At 40.7% G+C, this 16,546-nt stretch overlaps 1 protein-coding gene across 1 annotated transcript in view; it reads left to right on the forward strand.

The window, feature by feature from the left end:
* Nucleotides 1-16,546, forward strand: part of THRAP3 (thyroid hormone receptor associated protein 3) — a 55,643-nt gene that overhangs the window by 34,069 nt on the left and 5,028 nt on the right. Inside the window, exons 3-9 of the mRNA XM_079130090.1 lie at nt 1,151-1,319; nt 5,700-6,602; nt 8,125-8,829; nt 10,057-10,229; nt 10,851-10,962; nt 11,967-12,051; nt 13,863-14,050. Of these exons, the coding sequence (XP_078986216.1) occupies nt 1,183-1,319; nt 5,700-6,602; nt 8,125-8,829; nt 10,057-10,229; nt 10,851-10,962; nt 11,967-12,051; nt 13,863-14,050 (2,303 nt within the window). The 5' untranslated portion in view covers nt 1,151-1,182. The remainder of the gene's footprint in view (nt 1-1,150; nt 1,320-5,699; nt 6,603-8,124; nt 8,830-10,056; nt 10,230-10,850; nt 10,963-11,966; nt 12,052-13,862; nt 14,051-16,546) is intronic.

The following is a 16,546-nucleotide window of genomic DNA, read 5'->3' on the forward strand; positions in this document are numbered from 1 at the left end:
TTTTGATTGGGATGTCAGGGAAGCTCTTGGATAACTTTGAGCAGAAATGTGAATAACCAGAAAATCTGAGACGTAGGGGAGAGGGAAATATTTATTGGTTATTACTGTTCCTTCACAAACTCTGGCAGCATTTTTTATTAAGTAGTGAGGTGGCTAGGTGTGATAGTATATAGACCCTGGAAGGGTTTTGGTTTGGTTTTGGTCTGGTTTAACTATTAACTAGCTTAATGATCTTTGGCAGATCCTTTATTGCTGGTGTTTGATAGACACATGCCTTGGCATTAATGTTTTTTGCTGCTGGAAAGATGTCCAAGGTGCTGGTAGGGTGTAAGGACCAAACCGAGTGTTCACCTCTCAGGGCCTTTTAGATGCTCTGTTCTTTCCTGGAGGAAGAGAAAATGACTTGAAAGAAAGTTGACTTTGATGTTAGTGAAGAATCGTAAGAAAGTAATGGTTCTTCACTTTATAAATTATCATTGTCCTGTATTTATGGATTAGTAGTCTGTATCTTACAGGGTGGAGTATATGCTGTTGTAGTATTAGAATATTTGAGAATACTCTTACTCTATGAACGTGTTCTTTGAAAATAAGTATTAAAGATACAGTACATGACTTTGCAGGCTATATGTAATTCAAAGAGGAAGAAATATGGTCAGATGTACCACACCCTCTTTAATCAAGATGTAAATGCAAATGTTTCTTCTCTTGGAACTTGGTAGTCTGTCTCAGATCATCTCAGTACTTTTATTAATAGCTGATTTAGTCCTCAAATTTTATCTGTTTAGTGAGAAAAGATTGTACCAAATCATTGATAGTTTCCCTTGTCCTTGTCAATTGTTCTTAGTGCGACCTGGTTGGGGTGATTTGTGAAGTTTTCCTTTTGCTTCTGTGGTTTGGTCTATTTAGAGTTTGTACTACTTAAAAATCCCCTCAACTTACACCAGTGCTGGAATCAAACCCAGGCCCTTGTGCATGCTAGGCAAGAGCTCTACCACTGAGCTGCAGCCCCTGCCCCTAGAAATTTCTTTTGATGAAAGAGCAAAGAATGGGTTTTTTTAAAAAATGTTTTTAAATGTCCAGAAAGTTCAAGTTTGCAGAGAAACTCATGCATTTGTTTGGATTTTTTTTTTTTTTTTTTTTTTTACATTAGGTAAAATTGAAAAGTCGACCCTGTCTTCAGAGATGTCAAAAACAAACAAATCCAAGTCTGGATCTCGCTCTTCTCGCTCAAGATCTGCATCAAGATCTCGTTCTCGTTCATTTTCGAAGTCTCGATCTCGAAGCCGATCTGTGTCTCGTTCGAGGAAGCGCAGGCTAAGGTAAGGGGGTGTAGTTTTGTATGTTGAGTTGATCATTGTAACAGTCAGTGTGAGTTTTGAAGCACTTTCGTTAGAATTTCTGTATCAAGTGGGGGTGGGATGGACTTTGAGCGGGTAGAGAGGGGCTGTAAGATAACTCCAGGCCTCTTCAAACTCTACAAATTCAAGTCATCTGTGATTGCCAGGCTGCTTGCTTAATTCGTATTCTCTGCCAGCACACATTATTTCCCTTCTACTTTGGAAGAAAGAGCATTTTATTGTTATCTGAGCAGCTTGCTTCAAATCTCTACACCTGATTACTTTTCACTAAAATATTTTTGAAAACCTTAGACCACAGTTTATTTGCATCAACAAAGAAAAGATAGCTAATAATATAAGCAACATTGCAGGTAGGAGAAGCTTTAACCACTAAAATAATTAAGCTCTTAGAAATTTACCATTTCTATATCCCTAATGTGCCAATTACTAATGAGCTGCGTCTATTCATTAAAATACATCTTAAAACTATCTAAAATTTGCTGTAAAACCACTTTATCTTACTAAATGTGAAAATGGTGCTTTTGAATTTATTGTATTTTTTGATTCAGTTTTTACACTTTCAGTAGACTTTCCTGTTTCAATTATGTTTTGAAGTAGGATGCCAAACTCCACCATCTTTCCTCTTTTGATGTCTTGTGAGTCAGGTTTCTCATTCATTAAGAGTATTTTTTAATTATGTGGGTAGATAAAAAAGCCTTTTAGTGAATACAGTTTGTATATGGGAGTTGGGAAACATTGATGTATTTAAATAGTAATGGGGTCTTTGCACAACTTCATTCTTTTTTGTCACAATTGCACTAGCAAGGAGATAATTTGTCAGTTTTGCTGCTTGGAACCCCTGCTGTTTATTTCAGATGAGTATCTAGACTCCTTTTCTTAGAAAAATATATTATGAAATTTAAAATAAACATCAGGAAAAGTCAGTAACTAAGCTTTACTCTTGGTGGTTTCTGCAACTCTACAGTAGTACTCTGAAGAATCTATAAAACACATGGTTGGTGGGGTGTTTTTTCCTTCTGACGCAAACAAGTTAATTCTTAAATGGAATCTGAGAAATCAGACCAAAAATAAATTTCAGGCCAGAGACTGAACAAAAGTAGGTATGCATAAATACTGAAAGGAAACCCACTAAATATATGTTTTCTGCCTCAGGAAATTGCTGTCAAGGAACTGAGCAGACTCCTCATAACTTCTGTCTTTCTTGCACCCAGAGTCTTTTGATTTAGGTGGCTTAAATTTCACTTTCAGTTCATTTATTTTCTGAAAGATAATGTTTTAAATTTTAATCTAGTAAGTGAAAGCTAAATAATTGGTTCCAAACCAAGAGGCTCTACAATCAAAACTGAGAGACAAAATTAAATTGACACAAACCAAATCTCAAAGTGCCAACTCTGATTGTGTTTGTAACAACTGGAATGTTGGGAAGATCTTTTCTCCTGATTCTACGGATTGTTTGGTGTGGTCATTGACTTAGCAAATGAAGGAAAAATATCTTCAGCAGTCTGTGCTGGGTTAGGTCTAGAGCCACTTTATGTGCTTTCCTATACCTAGAAGATGGTTATTCTGGAAGAACTTTTCCACAGAAAATGTGCTTTTATACTTTATTCTAGTCTGACTTCTCTGTTTTTTAGAAACAGATGAGTTTGCCACTTTGCTCTATTTTTATTTCTGGCTTATCTGTTTCATGGTTTTTTCTTTTGTTTTCCCTCTCCTACAAGGAAAGTTATCTGTCCAGAGAGTTTGAGAAACCATGCTTTTAAATTAACTAACTGCTGAGTTCTACAGAATTGGAGAAAATTGATTATTTCCTTGTATTTCACAGACTGTATCCTTTTCAGTGACTTCTCTTATATAACTTCATTTGCAACCTGCAGAGACGCATGTTCCTGCATCTGTGCAATGACCGCGGGTTTTGGATGCAGTATGCCACAGGGCCCTCACTAGTAATTTGTAACAGAAGCATCAGTAGCCTGAGGATGGGACATGAAATAGACCCTTCTTAGTGCTGGTGGTGGATCACCTCCCTCAAGCATAGTCATTTAATCCATCACTCTCAGTTTCATAGCCTGCATCTGCCTCTCCCTTCTTTTTCTTATGTTGTTACTGTTTCTGAATGAAAGTGTGGAAGGTAAGTTTTTTGTTTTTGTTTTTGTTTTTGTTTTAATTATACTTAAGTAGCAAACATTAACAATCAGCAGTAAGATGCCTCTTTGACCCTTGATGTTCTTCATGGGGTAGATAAAAAAAAAATCACTGCATAGTAGGTAATAAATACTGGGAACTCAACCCTACTTTATTGTCATTAGATTAAATTGAATATGAGTTTCTTCTTAAAAATACTGTTTTGTTTAGTTGCTAAATTCCAAAGCAGGGAAAAAAAACCCTGCACCTGGCACATTTGCTAAATTGTTCCCATGGATTCCCCCTTATTCACAGGAGATGTGTTCCATGATCCAGTGGGTGCCTGTTGCTGAGACCAGTACTGGACCCTATATGTAGTACTGGTTTTTTTCCTATACACACATACCTATGATACAGTTTAACTCATAAACTAAAACTTAAGCACAGTAAGAGAATAATAGCTAAAAATATAAAGTTGCTGAGGTGGCTTTGAACTTGTGGTCTTCCTACCTCCACCTCCTGAGCTGCTGGGATTATAGGTGTATACTGCTGCATTTGGCACCATTTAATATTTTTTGACTGTGGTAACTAAAACCTGAGAAAGCAAGACCATGGTATACGGGGGGAGTACTGTATTTTAAAAGACAGACAAACAGTAAAGTGTTACATTGTTCATCTGTCATGCTTTTGGGTTCGATCCCTAGCACCACTCAAAAGAAAAAAGTGCATCTGTTCCCATTTAGGCATGATATGAGAAGACCTGCTGATTAAGTGAATAGGTGCTGGGGATTGAACCCAGGGCCTTGCTGCTTTTGAGGCAAGCACTCTACCAGCTGAGTTATATCCCCAGCCCAGTCTTTATATTTAAAGAAAACTTTTTTTTTTAATTTGGAAAGAATTTTTGGTAAATGTCCCATACTTCTAGTTAACTGCTTAGGAATAGTGGTTAATGTTAGTGATTGTATCATAATTGATAGAACAAATGGTATCCAAGAACCCTAGTGTATTTTTACACCAACAGACGTATTTTTTGGCTTTTTGATAGTGACAAGGCTCCTTGTCATTAATAGGCCTAGTATTCATGAACCTTATGCTTATAAAGTTAGGTTACTGCTGAATTTCAGTGGTTCTGGAGTGTACCTTTGCTGCACTAGAATTCTATATTGTTAAACAAAAACATACACTAGCCTTCAAACTGGGTTGGAAGATGTGTACACTGATTGGGGGGGGTCTTTTTGTAATTTCTGTTGTGCTTAACTTCATGTATACCTGGTGCCTTATGGTCAGATAGTGCCCTCTTGTGGCACCTCTGTAAGATTGTGTAGCTTAGCCACTGTAGTTTGACCTAAATAGACCATTTTCAGTCCCTTGTACAAACCAATATTTGCTTTATGAATCCGATTTCAGTAATTTGTTTTAAACTTTGAACTGATAGGTCCTCCAGGTGTTCTTTGGTGTTGACCTGTTGTAACTGTACCTTTACAATTACAGTGGGATTGTAAAATCCTTAGTGAGATCTAAGTAATTTGCCCTGCAGAGAGAGAGGGGTGACTAAGATAGGAGTGGAGTGTTATAACCTTAAGGAGCCAGAGGACATGAATAGTTCACCTGTACCAGAGCCCATAGTTCTTTCTCCCTTCCATTGACCTAGAGACCTGTTAAATCTCCTGTGCTGGGGCTGGGGCTGTAGCTTAGTGGCAGAGTGCTTGCCTAGCATGTGTGAGGCCCTGGGTTTGATCCTCAGCACCACATAAAAATAGATGAATAAAATAAAGGCATGATGGCCACCTACAACTAAAATTAAAAAAAAAAAAAAAAAAAAATTCCCTGTACCTGTGAAAAACTAAGACATAGGCACTCTTAAAAAACTCTTTTTAAGAAGTTATATACTAAAATGGTCTTTAGTTTACTACATTAAGAAATTTTTAATGTTCCTTTCATTGTAAAATTTAAAATGTGTACTGATAGTAATGAAATGATCTCAGTATCTGATCATTTGTCAAAACAACTCCTCTGTTTTTGTCTTTATGGGCCATAAGGAATGGAATTAAAATATAAAGTTTACACCCTTGATTTGAGAACAGAACTGAAAAATGACACATAAGAACAGGGATTTCAGAGTGTTATCTTTGTTAGCAATTTCTTTTTCTTTTTTTTTTTTTTTTTAAATTAAAATTTTGTCAAAAGTTCAAACATCTTCCCCTTTCCCTTCCTCTGCAGTTCTAGGTCTCGTTCCAGATCGTACTCTCCAGCCCATAACAGAGAAAGGAATCATCCCAGAGTGTATCAGAATCGGGATTTCCGAGGTCACAACAGAGGCTATAGGAGACCCTATTATTTTCGTGGGCGCAACAGAGGCTTCTATCCATGGGGCCAGTATAACCGTGGAGGCTATGGAAACTACCGCTCCAACTGGCAGAACTACCGGCAAGCATACAGTCCTCGTCGGGGCCGTTCCCGATCCCGGTCCCCAAAGAGAAGGTCCCCGTCACCAAGGTCCAGGAGCCATTCTAGGAACTCTGATAAATCTTCTTCTGACAGGTCAAGGCGATCTTCATCCTCTCGTTCTTCCTCCAACCACAGCCGCGTTGAGTCCTCTAAGCGCAAGTCTGCAAAGGAGAAAAAGTCCTCTTCCAAGGACAGCCGGCCGTCTCAGGCCGCTGGGGACAACCAGGGAGATGAGGCCAAGGAGCAGTCCTTCTCTGGAGGCACCTCTCAAGATGCAAAAGTGTCTGAGAGCTCGAAGCCATGGCCAGATGCCACCACCTACAGCACTGGTTCCGCATCACGGGCCTCAGTTTCTGACCTGAGTCCCCGGGAGCGAAGCCCAGCTCTCAAAAGCCCTCTCCAATCTGTGGTGGTGAGACGGCGGTCACCCCGTCCCAGCCCTGTGCCAAAACCTAGTCCTCCACTTTCCAGCACATCTCAGATGGGCTCAACTCTACCTAGTGGTGCTGGGTATCAGTCTGGGACACACCAAGGTCAGTTTGACCATGGCTCTGGGTCTTTGAGTCCGTCCAAAAAGAGCCCTGTGGGTAAGAGTCCTCCGGCTACTGGCTCCACATATGGCTCATCTCAGAAGGAAGAGAGCGCTGCTTCAGGAGGAGCAGCCTATACCAAGAGGCAAGTATCTCATTTCTTCTCTGTGGTTGTACTTTATCTTGCCAGCTGGCAGCTACTTGTAATGTGATCTAAGTTAAAGCTTTGATTAACAGTAATAAGGTAATCCCCATTTCCTCAGCTTTTCATTAGCAGACATTAAAAATATCACCCAAGGAAACCTTTAGCTTAACTTCAGCTTTCCTACCTTCCTGAATTTGTATTACAGCATAAAGTTTCTTTATAGACTACTCTGCAATGATGTTTTCACATTTAAAATTTGCCTTGGATTCTACCAATGTAAGCCAGAGAACAGTAGAGATTTGTGGGTCAGCTACCAAAAAAATATGGTCTTTGCCAACATGAATGGCCATTGGAGCTGTTAGACCTCTAGGACCCACCATCTGCTGTGTTCGATCTGCATCAGCCCATCACGGTGAAGAGCCACATACCCTCTGCCTGAGGAGACTGGGCAGAAGGGGAGAGCCCAAGGCTTAGTCCAGGAAGGCCTTGTTTTAAAACCTCAAGGTGGGTGTATGTCCCAGTAGAAGCCAACCAGGCTGCGTGTTAGGAGAGGACATGGGACATGACAGTGCTTTCATCTTTCTACCCTGGGGGACATGGTGAGTTGGAGCACGAATCTTTGTTTGTGTGGTTGGATGGATTGGGATGGCACAGAGGTTACAGGGAAGCTGCATTGGGACCAGGTTGTGATCAGGAGAACTTTCCAGCAAGAAGTTCCCTTTCTCTTTGTTCTTTTTTTTTTTTTTTTTTTTAGCATTTTCTCTGATCCCCCTGCAGTCCCTTGGTTCTTTAATGTAAGTTATATAATTAAACTTTCTCCATTAACAGTACAGATGAGATGTTCAGTGTTTAGAGTCTATACTTTCCTGCCTTCAGTAAGTCTGCTTTAAAGTATAAGTTTTATTCCTTGCCAGGACTGTGAATCTCATTAAAAGATTGGAGCTTGGGCTCTTTTTTTCCATAAGGAGAATTGATTTTTGCCACTGCCACCCCTCTCCCCCATTAACAAGTATTTTGTTTTTATTTTTATTCACAGTATATTTCATATTTAGATCTTCTAGGTGACTTGAAGCAAATTTGAAGTCTCTCTTTGAGACTTGTATTTCCAAATGTGAGTTGTATAAAAGCAAAACAGTCCAAGGTTGAACTATATATTAACTTTGCTGAAAGCAGATTTTAAATGACTGAGTGAAAGTTGGGTAAGACCCTAGTTTTTTTCCCCTAGACCACATTACAGGTAAGTGGATTTTTGTTTTTCAGTATCCTAAAAATAACTTTTGACATTCTTCTTTTGATTGAGAGACACAACTCCACTGACTCCACTTAAAATGCCAAGTTTATGAATCTGTAAAGGGCTGTTTTTCAGAAATCACTAGAAATTAGAAAGTTAACTGGTAATGCTGGAATCTACAAGATATGTTTGCTCAGAAAATCAAAACTCAAAGAATGTGGACAGGTAATGTTGCAGAGAAGAGTGCTTAAGAGGCCTTCTTGTGTGTCTCCCTTATGTCTTTATAACTAGGTATCTGGAAGAGCAGAAGACAGAGAATGGGAAAGATAAGGAGCAGAAACAAACAAATAGTGAAAAAGAGAAAGTGAAAGAGAAAGGGAGCTTCTCTGATGTGGATGCAAAGATGAAATCTGATCCATTTGCTCCCAAGACTGATACTGAGAAGCCCTTTCGCAGCAGTCAATCACCCAAAAGGTATAAGCTCCGTGATGACTTTGAGAAGAAGATGGCTGACTTCCACAAGGAGGAGATGGATGACCAAGATAAGGACAAAACTAAGGGAAGGAAGGAGTCTGAGTTTGATGATGAACCCAAATTTATGTCTAAAGTCATAGCAGGTGCAAGCAAAAACCAAGAGGAAGAGAAGTCTGGCAAGTGGGAAGGCCTGGTGTATGCACCTGGAGGGAAGGAAAAGCAGAGGAAAGCAGAGGAGTTGGAGGAGGAACCTTTCACAGAGAGATCCAAAAAGGAGGAGCGTGGAGGGGCCAAGAGGACCGAAAGTGGGCACAGAGGGTTTGTGCCTGAGAAGAATTTCAGAGTGACTGCTTATAAGGCGGTCCAGGAGAAAAGCTCATCGCCTCCCCCAAGGAAGACCTCTGAGAGCCGTGACAAGCTGGGAGCCAAAGGAGACTTTTCCTCAGGGAAGTCTTCCTTTTCTATTACTCGGGAGGCCCAGGTCAATGTCCGGATGGACTCTTTTGATGAGGACCTTGCACGGTGAGATGTACTCCTTGTTTATCCTCTGGGCTCTAGTGGCCTAATTGGTGTCACTTAACCCCCTCCTAGTACAGACTCTTGTACGTCCCCATGCTGTCCAAGTGTCAGTGCTGACAACCTCATACCTGCCTGTCAGTGGAGTGTGTTTGTTGCTGAATGAGTATTTGGTTAGGGGCAGTGTTACTGAGGTTGAGAAGTAATCTTCAGTCTCTAGTGACTGACTTTCTTGGTGGCTGGGTTCCCTGTATTTTTGCTCTCTGTTCGTCACCCTCAGGCAGGACCTTCCCCCCATCCTGTTCCTGATGTCTATTGCCTAGGAAGCCACCCAGGATTCACTTTTCCACTTCGGTTGGGTCGTCAAAGTCTACAAGTCCCCCACCATCAAATAGCATATAGACAATTTAGAGTTGACGGAATCAGGGGCCAAACTTTAGGACATGGTGGTGAGGCTCAGGCCGGTTGGTTGTGACTTGGTGTAATCTCCCCAATAAGACAGAAACCTGCTTGTGCAGCATTCCAGCCACATCCCACTACTACCGGCTTCCTTACGCAGTGAGGTGCCTGGCCTTGGCTCACTAAGCTAGTTCATCCTTTAATAATCTTATGGTTTGTTTTTGTGTGTGAACCCCCCCCCCAAATAAATTAAAAAAAACAAAAACAAAAAAAAACAGGATCATTGAACTTTTTAATATTTCACACAACTTGAAGATTTCCAGGGCTGAGAGGAAAGAGGTAGTACCTTGGATAACCTTTTTCATAGTTACAGTGTGTTGAAGTTACTTTGAACTTTGATAGATAAAAGAGAATTTTGTGGAGCAGGGTACAGTGGCACACACCTATAATCCTGGCTGTTTGGGAGGCTGAGGCAGGAGGATTACATGTTCCAAGTCAGCCTCAGCAACTTAGTGATACCCTATCTCAAAATAAAAATAAAAAGAACTGATAAAGTGTCCCTGGGTTTGATCCCCATAAACAACGCCCCCCCCCCAAAAAAAAAAAAAAAAGACTATACTTTTTTTTTAATGTTTCTTTTTTTTCGTTGTAGGTAGACACAATACCTTTATTTTATTTATTTATTTTTTATGTGGGTGCTAAGGAACGAACCCAGAGCCTCACATGTGCTAGGCAAGCACTCTACCACTGAGCTACAACCCCGCCCCTGCTTTTATGTTTTAAATGTTTTGACTTTGTCTTGTTACTTGAATCTCCCTGTGTTTCTTTTTCCAGACCCAGTGGCTTATTGGCTCAGGAACGCAAGCTTTGTCGGGATCTAGTCCATAGCAACAAAAAGGAACAGGAATTTCGTTCCATTTTCCAGCACATCCAGTCGGCTCAGTCTCAGCGTAGCCCCTCAGAATTATTTGCCCAGCACATAGTGACCATTGTTCACCATGTTAAAGGTGAGCTGAGACCCCATCCATACTGTTGACTTCTGTAATATGAAGGATGAAAGTGTGCAAATGAAGGAACCTTTGGGCCCCTTATCTCGCTTGGAGGTAGGGGCTGGCTTGAAGAAAATTATACCAGGAAGAAGTTTTTGTTTTATTTATAGAGATGAATATTTTGAACTGCTAGCAAAACTGCTAGTTACCTTACTGTGAGATAGGTAAAATCCTTAAAATGAGGTTTCAGATGTTTGTAAACTTAGGCTGATAGGGGAAGATGTGTATAAATTTCTTCCCCCACTTATTCTATCATCCCCTGGGCAAATGGGGGAGTGACCAAGAGAAGTGATATAGAAGCTGGTAGGGCTAGTTACAGGCTGCATCTGAAATATAAAGTGAAATATGCCCTGTACTTCAAAGAAACATCAGCTTCCAGTTTTTGGTTTTGTTTTTTGTTTTTTTAACCCCCTGCACGCCTGTACAAGGGTGTCTGGACTCGCCTTTTTCCTTTGTCTTCAGTGTTTATTGTATGGATTTGACTACTTTATTCACGTCTCTCTGGCTACAGGTTTGCAAAGAGTTGAACATTGTATCTGCCCTCAGTAGCATAACATATTTTTCTTTGAATCTCAACAGAGCATCACTTTGGGTCTTCTGGAATGACATTGCATGAACGCTTTACTAAATACCTAAAGAGAGGAACTGAACAGGAAGCAGCTAAAAACAAGAAAAGCCCAGAGATACACAGGTAAAGACCTCAGTCTTAGTCTGGAGGTTAAAATAAAGGACTTCTCCTTGGATGTCAAATTTGTCTTGTTAAATTCTGCTGCTAATGCACCTTTAATATAAAATTCAGGGTAACATATTCTAGACTCTAGGATAGCTATGGGTATTTTTATTTGAGAATGATAGGGACATGCTTTGAGGGTTATAGTCTTTTGCTTTGGACCCAAGGAAAAGAGCTCTTTTGATAAAAAGTGAACTCCTGTGTTTTGGGGAACTGGCAGATGGTCACCCGAGATTACTGTGGTTTTTTTCTATAGTGTCAGTGCTAGTTTTTGTTTGTTTAAGCAAAACGTGTAGTTCACCTATTGATTCTTTTGGAAAAATAAGTCCAGCAGGTTGAAAGAAATCCCATTTGGTTGTGGAAATCTGTTAACCAAATAGAGATTTTGTATGGAAACAAAATCAGCCTCATCTGTAATTCCTCCAGTGGACAAGTCAGTAGTTAGGCGGACCACATTTGTACAGCAGCCTTGTATTTTGGATCTGGTGGGATATGTGTGTTTCCAGGCAGTTGTTTCTCACCTAATTGGGGAATAATGGGCCCATCTTAAACTCTCAATATGAAAACTACTTTTTGAGGTTAGTAGAGCAAGGTGGGCTGTAGATGAGATTATAAGCAAGGCTACAGGTGAGTCTATTCTGGACTGTAGCACTACTGGGAAAGAACAAGAAAGCTGATTTCTTAAGAGTTTGACTGGGAAGTTGGGATTTATGTTTCTGTGTGTATACCTCCCTATGGAAGAGTACGAGTATATAAGTAAACAACATAGTGGGGCTTGGGTATAGCTCAGTTTTAGGGTTCACAGTGCCCCGAACACCCCCACCAACACCCACACAAATACATATGTAAGTTATGAAACCATATTGAAGAGGAATGCCTGTGAATCCATTACCCAACTTAGGAACTGGATCACCAGTACTGTTCACACTATGAAACAGTGCACTGCTTTGTGTTTTTAATTTTAGGAGGATAGACATTTCCCCCAGTACATTCAGAAAACATGGTTTGGCTCATGACGAAATGAAAAGTCCCCGGGAACCTGGCTACAAGGTGAACTGTTGCTTTGATCAGTAATTCCAACAAAATGAGTGCGTTGGGCATGAACTTGACAGAAATGTGTTTGTTTAAATTACTCTCTACTTAAGTTTGTGTTTTTCTTTTAAGGATGGGCATAATTCTAAAAATGAACTACAAAGGGTTAATTTTTATTAAATGTATCAACAACCTTTGTGAAGTGGTTAGAATATGGTAAATGACCCCAGAGTCTGTTGAGGTGAGCTTGAGAAAAAAAAGAGAGGCGTTTTGGAACAAGTTGCCCATGATGAGAGAAGAAACTTTTTGTGATATTTTTCTGCTTGTAAGTATTATCAAATCAACTGTCTACATGCACTATTTCCAACCATGATTTCAGAAAGACATGCATGTCAGAGGAGAGTAAAATAAATATTCATATCTTAACTTAGTAGACTGTTTTCAACAGCTGGTCCAGTTTTTTTTTTTTTTTTTTTCCTAACATTGTACCATACCTATCATCTGTTGGTTATTGTTAACTTTAAAGCAAAACATTACTTTGATAGCCCAGCTACATTTGCAATGATGTGCTCGTAACACTGTTACTAAGAGGTTAAAATTTGTATGCAATCTTCTGCTGTGAAATAACTAGATCAAGTTTTTTAAAAATCTTGGTATTTAATGACCTTCATTCACATCTACAGTTGAAATTTAAAATGAGAGGTAACTGATTTAAAATTTCAGATGCTGCTGAAACCTTTAAAAAAAAATACTGATTTTTGAGTTTCTAATCAAATCTGTCTTAGTCGTTGAATGTGTTGAGAGGCACTCGTGTAGTTTTTTTTTTCTCTCCCACCCCCCCCTTCTCTCTCTTTCTCCAAGTACCAGTCAGCTTGGCATGAACTGAAACAGAAGAAATCTCGTCCTCCATGCTTCAAAAAGACAGCTCCTTAAAGATGCTGTCTGGCCTTTGTCTTGTCTTTGGAGGCTACAGGGACCCCATTTCCTCTCTCAGAAACAGTGACAAAACATTAAACCTACTCACTAACACTCATGCTGTTAATTAAAATTAAATATTATTTCATCAAAAAGTTTAGTGTTTTGCAAATGATAATATAGAGGAACTACTCATTTCTTCTCCTTTGGGAGGACTTACTTCCATGAGATGTCTTAGGGTATAATGTCCCTACAACCATCTTACATCTTTGTCCTCACTGAGAGTCATTACTGTGATGGTCTGGATCTGTGTGTTTCTGCTGCTGTTGAATTCACACTATAGATACAGCCTACCCTGACAGTTAATTTTCTACAGAGTTAGCAAAAATCTTTTTTTTTTTTTTTCTTTTTTTAATAAACTGACCCACTATCACCCTTTTATGAATTCTCCCTTGTAGTTTTTGCTGTTGCCTCTCTAGAGATTTCTCAATATAATGCAGCACTTTGGCAGGATGCTTACGTCTCTCGTAGTCTTTGTTCTTAGCACTCAGAGGTAGTTCCACATAGAGGATAAACCATGGTGGCTACTGCAGGGTGTGTGGGGGGGTAAGCATTTCTACTATTAGTGGTGACTAGGCCCGAGCCAGCCTAATAGCCTTCCAGAGCTGATTTTGCCTTCTCAGTTTGCATACTAGCTAGTCATTACTGGGCCACAGAGGAAACAGTGAGACCCCTAAATGGCATTTTAAAAAGGCTACCACCCTCATTGTTTAAAAAGATTGGATTGGGTGAGGTGCCTTACATTTTTGGTGCTTCCTGTGCACCCCTCCATTGGAGTAGAAACCACATTTGAGGGTGGTTGAGTTGGCAGTCCTGAATCCCAAAAACCTTCATTCTGACTTCTCTTTTGGCAGGCTGAGGGAAAATACAAAGATGATCCTGTTGATCTCCGCCTTGATATTGAGCGTCGTAAAAAACATAAGGAGAGAGATCTTAAACGAGGTAAATCAAGAGAATCAGTGGATTCCCGGGACTCAAGCCACTCCAGGGAAAGGTCAACTGAGAAAACAGAGAAAACCCATAAAGGATCAAAGAAGCAAAAGTATGTGAGACCCATTATCCTCATTCAAACGCTTGAGCAAATTCTCTTATCTGTCCACTTTGGGCTGTTTATACCAGACTTCTTAGAGCTAAAGGAGTTTGGGGTTAGAAATTAGTGCAGCTTAGGCAGTTCTTTCATCCACATCTTAAAACTAGAACTTCTGCATCAAAGTATTGTGATCCTCCTCTGGTGAAGGCTTTATGTTAATCTACCTACAGGGGTGGTGTGGAGAATTTTTAGAGAATTCCTTCCTTAGTTTTAGACATGTCCTTTCTCACTGCACATTTTAAGCCTCCAGCAGGCGTCTCAGGATGGGATTTGCCCCAGCCGAAGATCGGAGCTACGGCTTCCAGGATTATCCAAGATGGCTGCTCTGGCTTCCAAATGTGTTGGCAAATGGGGAGCTGCAGCTTAGGGTGGACGTGGTCAGCTGGAGGTCCTGGAGACAGGATGCAGTTGGTCCGGCAGGGGTCCTGGGGGTCCAGTGTGTTTGGTGTGGTTGTGGGATCCAGGAGGCCGGGTGCAATCAGTTGGTCTGGGTTCCCGGTGATAGGGTGCAGTCAGTTGGTTTGGGGGTCCTGGCGGCAGGGAGCAGTCAGTTGATGTGAGGGCCCCAGAGGCAGGGAGTGATCGGTTGGGCTAAGGGATCCTGGAGGTGGGACTCAGTCCAGCCAGGGGTCCTACAGGGCCCGGCTGTTGTCTCAAAATGGCGGCAGCCACGTGTAATCAAACCTGCAGGTTCTGTAACAGTGAACTTCCAGGCAGCAGCAGGCAACTGGTTCTTCACTGGCGGTCTGCGGTCAATCTGCTGGCAGCTGTCAGACAATCGGGAGGTGAACCTCGAGTGTTGGGTGATGAATAGGGGCAAGGCAGGCGATGGACAGGTGAGAGGCAGGCAAATGGCGCTCTCACTGCACATTTTAATGAAGTGGGTGTGTTTTAGAAATGGCTCAAAGTTATTGTCAAGTAATAACATTGGTTAAAGAATCAGGGTGGAACTAGATAGGACAGGATTGTTGATCTTAATTGCCTTTTAAACTAGTTTCATGGCCAGTTCCCAGTGAGGTGTTCCAAATATGTCTTAAACAAAGTTGGCATTGTTGAACTTTGTAGGGTAACATTCATTCCAAGGTCCTGACGCTTCTGTTGACATTTCTTTCTTTTTTTTTTTTTTTTTTGGGGGGGGGGTTGGGGAGTGCTGAGGATAGAACCCAGGGCCTTGTGCATATTAAGCAAGCATACCACCACTGAGCTACACCCCAGTCCTCTATTTACATTTTTGAGAGTTCCAAGACTTCTCAACCATGTTTCATTAAAAGGAGCAGAGTTGGACTGGAGTTGTAGCTCAGTGGCAGAGTGTTTGCCTAGCATGTGTGAGATACTGGGTTCGATTCTCAGCATTGCATATAAATAAAAATCTATTGACAACTAAAAAATACTTGGATAAGTTGCAGTGTACTCTGTCCCTTTTAAATAGGAAAAAAAAAAAAAGAGTTGCTGGGCAAAGTGGCACACACCTATAAACTCAGAGACTTGGAAGACTGAGACAGCAGGATTGCAAGTTCAAGTCCAGCCTCAGCAACTTAGTGAGATGTAGCTCTGACGTGGAGCGCCCCTGGGTTTGATTCCCAGTATCACAAAAATAAAAGGAGCAGAGTCACAGCCCTACACCTTCCCACAAAAAGTAACTCTTCTACTGTTTATGAACTTGAACTAGCAAGCATTTTTAAAAACCTGTGTTCGGGCTGGGGTTGTGGCTCAATGGTAGAGCACTTGCCTAGCATGTGTGGGGCACTGGGTTCCATCCTCAGCACCACATAAAAATAGATTAAAAGGTCCATCGACAACTAAAAAATAAAAAGACCTATTTTCTGCTAACAACCCTTTGAAATAAGTTGAATAGTTGGCGCAATGCCCATTTGACCCTTTGAAAGAAACAAGCTAAGCTAAGCTCAGATTTTTCTAGGATCAAACAAATATCAGCTGATGTCATAACTCAGATCTTTGGTTCTACTTTGTCTTGCATTCTCCAGTTACTTATGATAGGAGCTGTAGCAACTTTCAGGACTCCCTGTAGATAAAGGAGCAGGGAGAGGAAGTGGTAGCACAACAGTCCTCAGCACTACCCACAGGCATGTCAGGGTTGGGTCTAGGGAACTAATTCTGATTTCTCTCCCTGGAACACATTCCTCTTTCTGACTTGCAGTATGACTTTGAACAAGGCTTTGGAACCAAAGTATCTTGTGTTATGGGACAAGGGGAAACTGACAGATATATCACTGTTGTTAATACCATATCACCCTGCAACTTAACAAAAAATTATTTCTTATATAACTGAAGAATGTCTTATCTAGGACTCAGTTGGGGTCTTTTATGAGTTACTGTGGAAAAAAATCTTGAAACAACATTGATTTTTAGTGGAGTCATAGTTACACATTCAAGTTACAAGAATCTTCTGACAGTAACCTGGATTTTTCCTTGTAAGTATGAGCTAGA

This window comes from Sciurus vulgaris (assembly GCF_902686455.1).
Source record: "Sciurus vulgaris genome assembly, chromosome: 1".
Lineage (NCBI taxonomy): Eukaryota > Metazoa > Chordata > Mammalia > Rodentia > Sciuridae > Sciurus > Sciurus vulgaris.